This window comes from Lagenorhynchus albirostris, chromosome 2 (assembly GCF_949774975.1).
Source record: "Lagenorhynchus albirostris chromosome 2, mLagAlb1.1, whole genome shotgun sequence".
Taxonomy (NCBI): Eukaryota; Metazoa; Chordata; class Mammalia; order Artiodactyla; family Delphinidae; genus Lagenorhynchus; species Lagenorhynchus albirostris.
The window spans coordinates 128943257-128957097 of NC_083096.1; the positions used below are offsets into that span (position 1 = coordinate 128943257).

Consider the following 13841-nt stretch of genomic DNA (forward strand, 5'->3'; position numbering starts at 1 on the left):
AGAGTTGTTTGAACAGTAAGATTTCTTCTAAGGTAAAACAGGTCATTTTGAACATTCTCTTGGTAGCAAGCACTGATTGAGAAGTACAAATATTAATTTAAAAAGTTTCACTATTAACAATTGCCAGTGACAATCTCATTTTAAATGTAAGACTTACAAAATTTAATTTGATTCTAAAATTTAAAGGGGCTAAAGGTTCTTTGTCAAGCATGAATGAATGTAAAATAAAATTTATCAACTAATGATGAATATAACAACTTAATAATTATAGTTATTTAATAGTATAACCTAGAGTAGGAATTAGTTTATGTTTAAAATAGATTCTATGACTTAAAGGAAAATTCATGTTTTCAGATTGTAATGAAGGAAGGTTTTACAACTGGGACCCCTGAAGAAGAGCTTCTTCATCCCAAATTCCCATATTATGAGGCCAGACTGAGTAATTACAGTTTTTATTATACCTTGCAACAATGAAATCATAACATACATTTTTGATAACTCTCTTTTTGATTCCCCAAGAATGGCAAAGAATTATAGTTACATACAATGAATCTTATCCAAAAGGAAATTTATTGCACAATAATGTGGTTAGAATTTGATTTATAAAGCTTATTTTTTCCTTCCCAAATGATATAAATGATGACAATTAAAATTCTCCTTCTGGATTTAAGTAGGGGACTAAAATCTTTTTTTTCTGGGATATTTAGACTCAATGTTTTGGTTCCTATTGGTAAAGAGGAAGATGCTTGGTACCATTCCCCATGCTGGATGGGAGGCACTCTCTGTATAGAGTTATTGTGCAAAAGTTGTTAACCAGTTCAACTATGGAAATTCTTGAAATTTTAAAATCACAATTTTTGTTTTAGTCTGATTATTCAGTAATCTCCACATCTGCTAAACTGTGGAGAGAGGGGGAAGTAGTTAAGACTTCGACATCTTCTTTACTCTTGATTATAATTTCATAAACTTTAAATATGAATTGCTTTCCCTTTTTACACAAGTTATAAAAATAAGAGGGCCTGTTTACACAGTTTGCATTTTTATGAAATTTGCAGTTTGAAAAAAAAGCTTTTTAAAAAGTGGTAATTAATGCTTTTCTTTGAATATGCACATGTACCTTAGAATTTTTTTTTTCTGAAATAGTTTCTGACTTTAACCCACTAAATATTTGAAGATAGAATTTTTATTTAGCACTAGAGTAAAACATACTAAGGACCGAAGAAAAGGAAGTTTTTTTCTGGTTCCACTGAATTTTCTTTGTGTGTGGCACCCCCTTATGACAGCTATCAATATTATATTTAAATTTTATATATTGACAAAATGCAATCTACCTTTGTAAGCATTGTGCCATTCAACAGTACTACTATTAAATTTACATACCACAGTTTAAATTACATCCATTTCAGGAATGGTAAAATGCTAAAACTCAAGTATAACTGCCTTACTGGAATGAGTACAATTTACAAATACAATAATTACATTTTAAAACCATTAACAATATTACACCTAGAAGTAAATACTGTAGGACTGGTCATCATGGTATTGTGTGAGGGAAATCATTGCTGAAAGTCATTGACATTTCCAGCAGATATACCCCAAGTGCAGATTTTGGTTTGTTTTCATCAAACCAAAATTAAAACCTGTTTCTCATACAGTAGTTTTCCATTATATGAATCCTCCAAATCCTTGCATAAGATTTTATTAGTTATCTGCCAAGTATTTTCCTGCAAAATAAAACAACATATCAACGGTTACCTGCTAGTTCCATAATGTGGTTATTATGTGGGTAACATTTCTATTCTTCCTGCCCTACTCCTAGAAGCCAATACTATGTAATTGAAGGGTACAATACTAACATAAAATACATAAAGTTTATTAAGTTTTCAACTTTCCAGACCAGCTAGTTGCCTTTTCACATTTCCATATAGGAATACTTTGCAGAGGTTTGGGTTGCCCAGAATAGCTTGGAAGATTTGTTCCTGGATGGGAGAATCCAACTTCTTATAGAAAGAGTAACCATATAATTTCCACCCTGGGCCATTTTTGAGAACAAAATGGGTGCAGTTAATAATTACGTCAATAAGGCAGACATAAAAACCAGGATGTATTCCAACAAATCATTGACCAAGATAATCACCTTAATATTGGGGAATCCCCACCAATAAACTCTCATGTGTGCCAAAAACCTGTCTTATTATCACATTTCAGCTCTAGGCAACCACTTTTGATCTCTGGTCTAGACTTTTTAAGGTGCTATTAAAGTGAAGCTGGATCCTCTTAGATCTCAGCTAAGCCTAGACAAGTCTAAAATCTATGAAGACCTGCTGAAGAAGAAAAGTTTTCAGGTAAAAGATAAATTCAAAATTAACATTCATCTTGCTTGTCAATGTAACAAAAGTAGGATTTACCTCCATTAACCTCAGTGTACACACCTATATAATGGGAATGACAGGTCAGTCCCATATAAGAAATAGCCAGAGCCATGATAAGTATCCAGGACCTTCCTGATTTCTGATTCCCAGTTTCATTGTCCTATTTTTACTTCATTCAACAGTTGGTTTGCTTTCTGATTGTGATGGGAAATGGGGATTGGGAGTGGGGAAGAAGAGGAGGAAGATGATCAGAAAATCACAACCTATTCCTTCTTAAGGAAGAGTAGCTAAGGCAACGTTATTGTTTGCAGATGACACTCACAAGATACCCACTTACCTGCAGCAAACCTTTTCTTGATGAGTGAAAATCTATACCCTGCTCCAACAAGTTCAATGTCACAGCCAGAAAGGGTGCTTCCTTCACTTGTAAACTGCACAACCAATGGGGAAGGTTTGCTTGGGCCTTCAGATAACTGAAATCTTGCCAATAAAGAGCCCACTCCTACAAAAAGAGTATTATTACAAGATAGTCAACACAACATTCTGGATATAACTTTGGAAATTGTATTCAAAGTTAATGTGCAAAATCGAACTTACTAGAAAATAGTATATGTTTCAGTATAAATAGAATAAAATTTATCATTAAATATTATTCATGACGTTTTTTGCACGCTGATAAAAATGTAATTCAGCCAAATGGTACTTCAAAATTTGGAAGCATGCTGCTTGGAAGGCAATGTATTTTCCAGTTTATGATTAATATCAGAGGAAAGTGAAAAATATCTAACTATCAGGGAGTGTGAGATCTGATACAGAATGGAAATATGCCTCATTAAAAGCTCTTCTCTGCTTAAAGTATGGTCTGCTTGATGTGGGGTCTTGGGCAGAAAAGAGGTAGCAGAGGATTCATTGAAGAACTATTTTCTTTTATTGGTTAAAATAAGTATATACCAAAGTGAACTGAAATATTTTGCTTACTTTTAGTGCTAAATGTATTTTGGTTAATAAGTTTCTAATATCTGAAAGTTATTTCAGCTTTATATATTAAATAAAATAAGCCTGTGATTACATTACCTCCATTTTCTGACTTCTGAGAAATATCAGGAATCTTCCACAATATTCTGTGCTGTTCAGCATTCCTAAAAATAAAGTAGATAAAAGACTTTTTCATATGCAAGGGTTTCTGTTTAATAGATGTCGTATTTTTCCAGATAGTGTTAATTAATAAAAATGATCTTAAAAATTTTAGCTCCAATTAAAGCATTATCTATCTATCATCTATCTATCCATCCCTTCCTCTTTCCCTCCCTCCTTCCATCTATCTATCTATCTATCTCTCTACCTACCTATCTACCTATCTATCCCTTCCTCCTTCCCTCCCTCCTTCCATCTATCTATCTATCTATTTATCTATCTATCTATCTATGTATCCCTTCCTCCTTCCATCCCTCCTTCCATCCATCTATCTATCTATCTATCTATCTATCTATCTATCTATCTATCTATCTATCTATGTATCCCTTCCTACTTCCATCCCTCCTTCCATCTATCTATCTATCTATCTATCTATCTATCTACCTACCTACCTATCTATCCCTTCCTCCTTCCCTCCCTCCTTCCATCTATGTATCTATCTATTTATCTATCTATCCATCTATCTATCTATCCCTTCCTCCTTCCCTCCCTCCTTCCATCTATGTATCTATCTATCTATCTATCTATGTATCCCTTCCTCCTTCCATCCCTCCTTCCATCTATCTATCTATCTATCTATCTATCTATCTATCTATCCCTTCCTCCTTCACTCCCTCCTTCCATCTGTCTACCCATCCATCCATGCATCCATTCATCCATACATAAATACTCTCCTTTCTCTTTCCTTATTGTAACTAGTCACAACACTGTCAGAGAGATAAACATTTAGAGGACAATGCAGTTAAATTTTTTTTAACACATCTACTGAATAAATAGATGGGAAGTGTTAGTTGATCAATTAATTCAGGTAATTTAAATTGGAGCTGTCACATGGCTGACATTCTTTTTTTTTTTTTTCTTTTTTAATGTTCTACTTTTTGCTTCTAACAATCATATGGAAAAACTGGAGTATTTTTCCTTAGGAGAAAAGGCTTTTTTTAACATCTGCTATTGGTACTCAGTGTCTATTCTGTTTCTGTTCCCATACCTTCTCTAGTGTGCCTTTTAATAGTCCAGAGGCTGCAAAATGAAACTCAGACTCCCTTGTAATTAGGGTCCTAGATGCAGATTAGGGTCCATCAATTATAGGTACTACTTGAGATCTGGCGGATAGAAGGGAGGCAGAGGCCATTTTCCTGATGCTTTTTGGGCTGTTTTCTGCTGGTCAGCAGCCTAACTGAGATGTGGGGATCTTGTTAAACAGTGCTCCAGTCCAGTCTCAGTTTTGTAGTTGTTGAGAAGCAGTTTAGGCAGTGCCAATAGGAGCTTTCTTATCCTTGGATTCTCATGAGGGTGGTGGGTTCTTGAATTCAATGGCTCCACTGACAGCCTTCTAATTTCTCTCCTTCCTGGTTGTAGCAGAGGTAGCAGCTCCCCTGGTGGACCAGTTCTGCAATCTTCTGGGAAATATTCTTGGAGATCCAGTCTAAAGCTTGTTCCTCCTTTTTTGTGTGAACATCTAAATCCCTGTGTTAAATCATTTTCTGCTTGAAATTAGCTATAGCAGCTTCTGTTTAATGCCCTGAACCCTGACACCCAGGCCTGCTGTGATCTCTTCCTGTAGGAAACACAAATGCTAAAAAGTCTGTGATCCCTTTGCCCAGGAGCCCTTTGGTGAAGAGGAAGGGGACTAATGGCTCCTTACCAGACTGCTGGTGGGAGCACAGCCTGGAGCTTGGTTACCCCTCCATCTATGGGGACCAGGAACTGCACATTGTTGAGGGCCACGGCCGTTGTCATTGCATCCGTATTGTATTTGTAATCTATGCGCAGGTCGGTGCTTGCCGGCTCACATCGCCAGTTCACTGCCAGGTTCAGAGGTGTGGACTGAATGCCCTGGGCTGACACCTTGCCAAAGACAGGAAGGAGAACACTTAAGGCTTGAATATTAATCTGAAACAAACCCAGAAGCTATTATTATCTCCCAATGGAATATTCTTAGATATCAAAAAGTCATAATGTTGTTTGTGCCGCTCACAAATGAGCACTCAGTAAAAAAAGCACCATCAAGGGTGCCGTATGAGTGAGTGCTGGGTGCTTCAGGTGAACTGTTACCGATTAAAAATATAAAATCAATTATTAAAGTTTCTATAGCACTTTAGAGTTTACAATGCACTTTATGTCAGATAGGGAGCTGGTAGCACACTGGTTAGGAGCTGAGGCCAAGAAGGCAGCCAATCCTGGGTGTGAGGTCGTTTTTCCTTTCTTTCTTTCTTTCTCTTTCTTTCTTTCCCTTTCTTTCTTTCTTTTAATTGAAATAGAGTTGCTATACAATATTATATAAGTTACAGGTGCACAATATAGTGACTCATAATTTTAAAGGTTATACTCCATTTATAGTTATTATAAAGTATTGGCTATATTCCCCATGTTGTACAATGTATCCTTGTACCTTATTTTATACCTAATAGTTTGTACCTCTTAATCCCTTACTATTGCCCCTTCCCCTTTCCCTCTCCCCACTAGTAACCACTAGTTTGTTCTCTATATCTGTGAGTCTGCTTCTTTTTTGTTATATTCACTAGTTTGTTGAATTTTTTGATTCCACATATAAGTGGTATCATACAGTATTTGTCCTTCTCTGTCTGACTTGTTTCACTTAGCATAATGCCCTTCAAGTCCATCCATGTTGCTGCAAATAGCAAAATTTCATTCTTTTTTATGGCTGAGTAGTATTCTATTGTATACATATACCCCACATCTTCTTTAATCTATTGATGGACACGTAGGTTGCTTCCATATCTTGGCAAATTGTAAATAATGCTCCTGTGAACATGTATCTTTTCAAATTAGTGTTTTTGGTTTTTTCAGATATATTTGGGTGTGAGTTCTCATTGTCACTTCCAAGCTGAGTGATCTTTGACCAGTCACTAAAAACTTCTCTGTGCCTCAGTTATTTCCTCATCTGCCAAACAGGAATGATAATATATATTTTTTAATTTTTAAAAAAGTTTTTGGCTGTACCGTGTGGCATACGGGATCTTAGTTCCCTTACCATACTCATGCCCCCTGCCCTGGAAGGGCGGACTCTTAACCACTGGACTGCCAGGGAAGTCCCAGAAATGATAATAATATTTATGCCTAGAGATGTTAGGAAGATTGAAGAAGAAGTTTTATATGAAACACTCGGCCTAGGGCCTCATATACAGTAAGGAGTTAACATTTTAATACATGTTACCTATTAATATTCTTATCATATTTGCTCTTCACAAACCAGTGAGTTAGACAAAGGTGAATTTGACTAAGGAAAAGCCAGGTTTGAAGAAGCAACAAAAAGTTATAAGACAATAATATCAACTAGAATCCTGGGCCCACAGTGAAAAATTTGCAAGGTTATTATTTGTATGTGCCTTTTATAAGTACACACGCACAGCAGGGGCTGTGTGGGTGGTGTCTGTGCCCTTGCAGTTTTACTCATGGAGTATGAGTTTTGCTGATTTTAAAGAATATAAACAGCTCTTTATTGGCCTAGTAATGCCTGCACATATGGACACCACGTGGACCTGAAGGCAGGCTGTGCTTAAAAGTCAGGCATGGTTTTGCTGCAGAAACAAACCCAGACATGGATTCTTTTATAAAATGACAGACATGGCTTTTGATGACATAATTTTAGTTTGATGACCATTATAATAAAAGCTTTAAAACTTTATAATAATCTCTATGATAAGCTTTATAATAAAGTTTTTAAACTTTAAATATTTTTAGCAGCCCAATCCTCTGCATATGCACTTTTATTTAGAAGTCTGTTATTTAAGATAAGCTCAAAAGCAGAGCAGACCCACTCTCCCAACCCATTTCTATACTCTGTCCTTGGCAGGAGTTCTCAACTTCTTAGTAGTTCCTCTACCTGGGGAGGTGCTTTATGGCTATGTGATTGTCTCAGTTACTGGGAGGGTGCTACTGGTGGCCAGAGAGTAAACATGATGTGATTTGATCTCACAAAATGCTAATTATGCTTCCCAGCCAATCCCTTGCATTGTTGAAAAACAATAACAACAACACAACTAAACCACAACAAAAGGGATTCCTCAGAGCACCTTTAAAACAAAATGTCAGGCCTAGGGCTACTTACATTTCACAAAGTACTTTGAAATGTGTTAGGGTGTGAGTGTCTCACAGCCTATAAAATACCTAGGTAGGAATCATTTTTTCCTAATTTGCAGATGAGGAAACTGAGGCTCAGGGACATTAAGTGCCCAAGGTCAGTGGACAGTAGGAAGCTGACTTAATTCCAGAATTCAGTCTCTTGCCTTCATTATAGTACTTTACACCAAGCTCATATTACAATAGGTGAATTCTATTCTACATTTTGTTATAATGTCCAAAGCTTCAATGATATTATTCTTAGTAGAAAACCATTAGATTCATTTGTACTTTTGTGAAAGGTACAATTACATAGATGCTTCACGTTCAATGGTTCCCTTAGAACATGTGGTTTTCAATCCACAGCGTGCATTATAATCATTTGGAGGACTTGTAAAAATATGTACACCTACGTCACATCCTGAACCAATTAAATAAAAATCTCTGGGAGTGTCAGGGCCCAGTAGATGTCTCTGTCTCTGTCTCTATCTTTATCCCTCTCCCCTCCCCCCTCCCCATCTCCATCTTTATTTATCTATAAATAGATTTTTATATAGACATCTATCTATCTTTATATCTGTGTCTGTCTATAATTAGCACCAGTTCAGAATCAGCATTTGTTTATAACCTCCCTGGTGATTGTAAAGTACACTCATGTTTGAGATGCACTGATTTCTATTAAAGTACAACTTTCAAAAGAGATCAAATGGCTAGGAATCAGTGGGATACTCAAGCTCTATAGAATCCTGGTTTGAAACAGGCTTATTTATTAAATCAGTAATATTTTGGGGTAAAGGGAAATCCTAAATACAAAAAGAAAGTTCTCATATCCTGTAATGTGTTGTACCAAATATTCTCATTAAATTATTTCTTAACATAAGTTTCATCAGAATTTATTTCATAGACTATCACATTATGAAAAAACACCAAATTACTTACATTTAATCATTTAAAGTAAGAGATTTTAGTACGGTAATATTCTTAACAAAGTTACAGTGAACTATTTTGTCAATATTTGTAATCTTAATTGATGTAGTTTTCTGAAAATTCATTTTTTGGCATGTTTCCCTAAATTTGAATGAAATTTTTTACTTGCAGGTTTCAACTAATAAGAATACGTATGAATGTTCTTGACACTATATAGCCTCCAAATAGTCTTTTAAGGTTTCTATTTTCTTATAAATTGTAGCTTTTAAATAATATTGAAATAAATGTTACTTTGTCTACTTTTATTTAATGTTAGGTATGTTAGAATATACATTTGTAATGTGAAAGAGACACCTTGACCATATAAATAGGCTTACCTGATATTTAAGCATATCCACGTTATAATATGTAGCCTGGGGCTTTTGTTCCGACACTTTCTTTAGATGAATCATCAAATTTGGCATGTTTACCCAGAATTCCTTGGTATTGGCATCATTTTGGGTATTATCACTATTCAATTGGGAAGAAAAAATGATTGAGTAGCATTTTGTAACAAACATAAACCACACAAAAAAGCATCTTCGCAAATTGTCATCTGATTTCTATCTCCATCTTTGACAATTTGTAGAGATTATATTATTGACAATAGTATAGTTTTAGTATAATTGCAGTCCTGAATGGTATTATGTTAATAGATTAATACCCATAGGGAGGCATTATTGTATTGCTATAAATCTCAGTGATTTATACCCAGTAATATTACCCAGTAATATTAACCAATCATGATGATAACTGGTTGCTTTAAACACTGAATTATTTATTAACCCAAATTTAATAGCCCTTTCTACATCGCCACCATTTCCTGTGAATTAGTCGGTTAATGCAATCAAGGAGCCGAGTACATTGATTATCTTTTGAATTTACTTGAAGAGTAGGGTCTCAGAAATTACTTAGTAAATATTTGTAAGCAAATATTTGTAAACAAATGTGTAAACAAATATCTGTAAACACGGTCTTTATCTCCAACTGAGGAGAAAAGGGTGATACTAAAATTATCATGCTCCTTTTTTAGCATTCACAACAGTTCCTCTAAGAGTATTTAAATCATAAAAAGTCACCTCACTTATAAGATGATCCTGGAATTTAAATGATAATAACCATGGTAATTACACTAGAGAGTGCAGTCTTGGTGAATTAAGGAGTTTTGTATTCCTATGAGGGTCATCAGTGTTACTCTGCGGCCTCTCCACAGGCCACTCCCCTCATGTCTTGTGAAAATGTTTGTCTCAATGGCAAAAAGAATCAGGCTAGAGTGTGAAAAGCATCTGCTCACTTCTCACATGATGAAAAAACTGGGGCCCAAGTGGCTCAGTAACTTACTGACATTTCACTTTCAGAATATCTTATGTAATACAATAATAGTAGCTAGAAGTTTTTGAGCCTCTATTATGTGCTAGGCACTCTGTTAGATACATTATAAACTATATCATTAAAATCTACCCTGTAAAAGAAGAATTATCTTCCTTTTTAAAAATAAGCATATGTTATAAAAAGAGAAAATTAGAGGTCACAGAGACAGAAGGGTGTGATACAGTGATAAAGGCAGGTCGAAAGTAAGTTCCTATGGTTCAGCCTCCAGAAGCCAAATGTATCAAGAGCTGAGTCAAAAAAAACATCAGGGCCTTGAAACTGCTTCTGGTCAGTTAGGAACGAGTGGTCGTGGGCACCAAGTCTCAGCAGGACCCCTGTGGTTCTGTTGTGCCTGCTATAGGTTGTTGAGGACAGAGAAAACCCTGTGCCTCTGGGCAGGAGGAAGTGAATGGAAAAGACTCCTGGCCCCTTGTCTTTGCCCCTGGCCCAGCTAAGCTAAGGATACTGATAAGTGTTGTCTAAACTGTTATTCTCTAAAACATCCAAGTTACCCAGAGCCTCCAGAGTGGCAGCTACACAAGGAGGCTGGAGCTAAGAACAATCGAGGTTCAGCAAAATTAAGTAATTTACTTAAGGTTGAACAGTTAATAAGTAAGAGAGTCAAGATTCCAGCCCAGGTCAGTCTTACTGCAGGTCATACTTTCCCACTATACCAAAAGAGGTGTGGAATTAATATCCAGCAATATTTTATTAATTTGCGCTAAGTAAATCCAAATAACTGAGAAAATCCCAATTATATGTTTAATAACAAAATAAGCTAAGTCATATGTCTATGATAATTCCTCAGAGAACTTGCTTTAAAAAAATAGTCAAGAAAGGTTTGTCAATCAAAAGCTTGCACAGAGATGCAATTCTTGAATACTCATAAAGCCTTGAGAATTCTTCAGACTCCATTGGTTTAGCGATTGTTCCTGAACATCCTTTGTAAGCCAATCCCTTTCATAAGGGAAAAGTAGAAGTAAATTTCAATTTGGTCCCTGTCACAGGGATTGCAAACCCAAATGTCTCCAGGGGCCAAGCTGCTAACCTAAATAAGTCTTTCAGTAAGGATAACTGAGAAGATTGGCTGGGTGTAAGATAACAGATGAAGAAAGGCTTGAACAGCATTTGAGAATAATGCTTGGTTCCATGACCTTTTGAAAAGTAGGGGTGGCAGCAGGGGTGGTGGAGTGGAGCTACATACCAAAACCAAATAGTCTCTAGGACTGATGGGTCACCAATCACAGCCCTGACACAATCATCAAATACTTAGAGTTAATAAAGTCCAAATTAGTAAGAATTTTTTTGTTTTTGCTTTTGTTTTGTTTAAAAAACAACTTAAGGGTCCATATAATGTTTTGTCACACAAAACATTCTCAGACTGATATTTAGTTCAATTCATAAGACTGATATATTAATATAAGTATAAAACTCTGACACATATGCCTAAGAACTTGGCAACATAACTGCCTAAAGGTGCAACAAAAGCTATAACTATCACACCAGTGATATTTACAGACAAACTGGTGAGATGGTGGCATGTAATTCCTAATTTCAGATGGAGGAACCTAGAAAAATAAAATTAACTCGCTGTGAGGCTCACTGTGAACATCAAAAACACAGAAGGAAACTGAAATAAGAAGTTCCCAATTTCCAATCTTGATCATTTCACATTTATTTTTCATTTAGAGGGTGAGCATTTCTTTTGTATTTTTAAGCCTGGAATCAAGTTTGCCAATTAAACCATGGCAAGGACCAAAGAGAAGAAGGTGATCTTGGTCATCACCTGAAACACCTGTGACTGTTTTTCCATCACGGGAGCGAAAGAGTCTCATTCGGGCAAGAGAAAGAGAGTGACTGTATTGGTCCTCAGATTCCAAATAACCTTTAGTTATTTCTACATAAATATCCAGCTTGACAAAATTCTCTAAGTTATAGTTGAATTGTTCATTCATTCAACAAAGACTACTCAAGTCCTTATTAGGCATAGTGGAAGGTACTGAGGATACGGTGGTGAACCAATAGATGTGTTCTATTCCCTCATGGATTTTACAGTCTAGTGGGGGAGATGGATGGATGAAGAAAACAAATACATATGTAATTATTAGTTTTAGTAAGTGTGACAAAGGGAAGAATAGGGAAGATTGAGAGAGAATAACAAGGCGATGTGATTTAGTGTGGGAATGGGGAGGAGAGTGGGGAGGTCAGGGGAGGCTGAGTGGAACTGAGATCTGAAGGATGAGTAAGAGTCCGGTGAAGAAGGGTGGGAATCCTGTTGGAGGCAGAGGAAACAAGCATACAAAGTCTTGATGTGGGAAAGGACTCAGCAGTTCCCAAGACTGGCAGGTCTGGCTGGAGCTACAAGGATTCTGAGGAGGATGGTGGGAGATGAGGACAGACAGACAGGCAAGAGTGGATGACTCAGGGTCTTGAAGGCAATGGTAACAAGTTTGGATTCTGGTACAGATGCAATGGGAAGCCATCAGAGGACTACGAGCGAGGATAACCTGATTTACCTCAAAAAAGGTCATCTGGTTATTGTGTGTAAGAGTGGGGCAAGACTGGATGCAGGGAGGGAAGGAGGAAAGCAGTTGCTGTGGTCCAGGGAAATGACAGTCATCATTTGGATAGAAGAAGTGATGATGACAGGGAAAAAGTGGCCATTTTAGAAAGAGAATTTTGGATGGAATATCAGGACATATTGATGGAAAAAACTGTCAAGAATGCCTTTTTTTGTCTCATCCATTGTCAATAATTAACTTGTAGAGTGGATCATTTTTTAGTAGCATGTATATATGTGTGTGTTGTGTGAATGTGCATGTGCGTATATATATATATATATATATATATGATAAAGACATCAAATTCAGATTTAATAGGAAATGTGAAGAAGTGTATTTATGTAAACAAATTCACATAAGCTTCTTTGATGCCATACATGTAAAGTTCCATCAAAACAATCATCATTACAGTACAATGAAATTACATGTTTAACAAAGAGATTTTCAAGCTTATATGAAGAGTAGCTCACAGTTCAGATATCATTTGATTTTAGAAGATGCTAATACAACCAATGGACTTTATTCCTTTTATTGGGCTCATTTTCCACCATCCTCATCCATTGTCTACCAGTGATAAGCAAAACAGACAATGACTAAATTGTCACTAATGCAGATTTCATTACTCTAAATGTCTCTTTAGCCACTTGAGATAGTTGGCCATTAAAATACATATATGCACACACACACAATCACCCACCAACAATTTTTACAGCTGGTAAAAGTTCTGGGATTGAATCTATAAACATATCTGAATAGCGGTAATTTCAGTACAGTGTATCTCTCTCGCTAAAGTACATCCCTCATCTAAGAATAAGGTGCTAAGCCACACACATCTCTAAAAAATTTGTGCAAAATATATTTACCAGCAGAGAAGTTGGGGATTTGGCAGGACGTGTTCTAACCTGCTGAAATTTGTCACCCGAAAAGTCAGGGCAGCTGGCGATGGGTTGTTGGCAAAGTGTCTGGTGATGCCGGCAGGAAAGGACAACACCATTTCTCCAGTAATCTTCACGATACATCTGGCATATCACAACACGTGAGAGGAAAGAGAGGAAACCTAGGTCAACATGTGAATCAAAGCAGTTGTGAAAAGCAAAGATTTCTGTAACAATATGACACAGCAGAAGAGAGGAAAAGTAAGCTCTTACAATATCTAAAGAACTGAGGACTCAAAGGTTTATTTTAACACATCTCCAAAAAAGGTGGCTATTTTGTTGAAGGTGTTTTTGCACCGTTAGAAGAAAAGTGCAGCTTTTTTCTTTCTGTAGAAAAGTCTGTATGTTCACCTCACAAA

At 36.3% G+C, this 13841-nt stretch overlaps 1 protein-coding gene across 4 annotated transcripts in view; it reads right to left on the reverse strand.

Moving 5' to 3' along the window:
- Nucleotides 1-369: 369 nt before the first annotated feature.
- The window catches only part of SGIP1 (SH3GL interacting endocytic adaptor 1), a 217130-nt gene continuing 203658 nt past the window's right edge, over nucleotides 370-13841 (reverse strand). For all 4 annotated transcript variants that reach the window (XM_060139821.1, XM_060139823.1, XM_060139822.1 and 1 more), the window contains 6 exons: nucleotides 13411-13566; nucleotides 8954-9086; nucleotides 5212-5414; nucleotides 3447-3511; nucleotides 2710-2874; nucleotides 370-1724 (listed from right to left, as the gene is read on the reverse strand). In XM_060139821.1, coding sequence (XP_059995804.1) covers nucleotides 1702-1724; nucleotides 2710-2874; nucleotides 3447-3511; nucleotides 5212-5414; nucleotides 8954-9086; nucleotides 13411-13566 — 745 coding nt within the window. In that variant the 3' untranslated portion in view covers nucleotides 370-1701. The remainder of the gene's footprint in view (nucleotides 1725-2709; nucleotides 2875-3446; nucleotides 3512-5211; nucleotides 5415-8953; nucleotides 9087-13410; nucleotides 13567-13841) is intronic.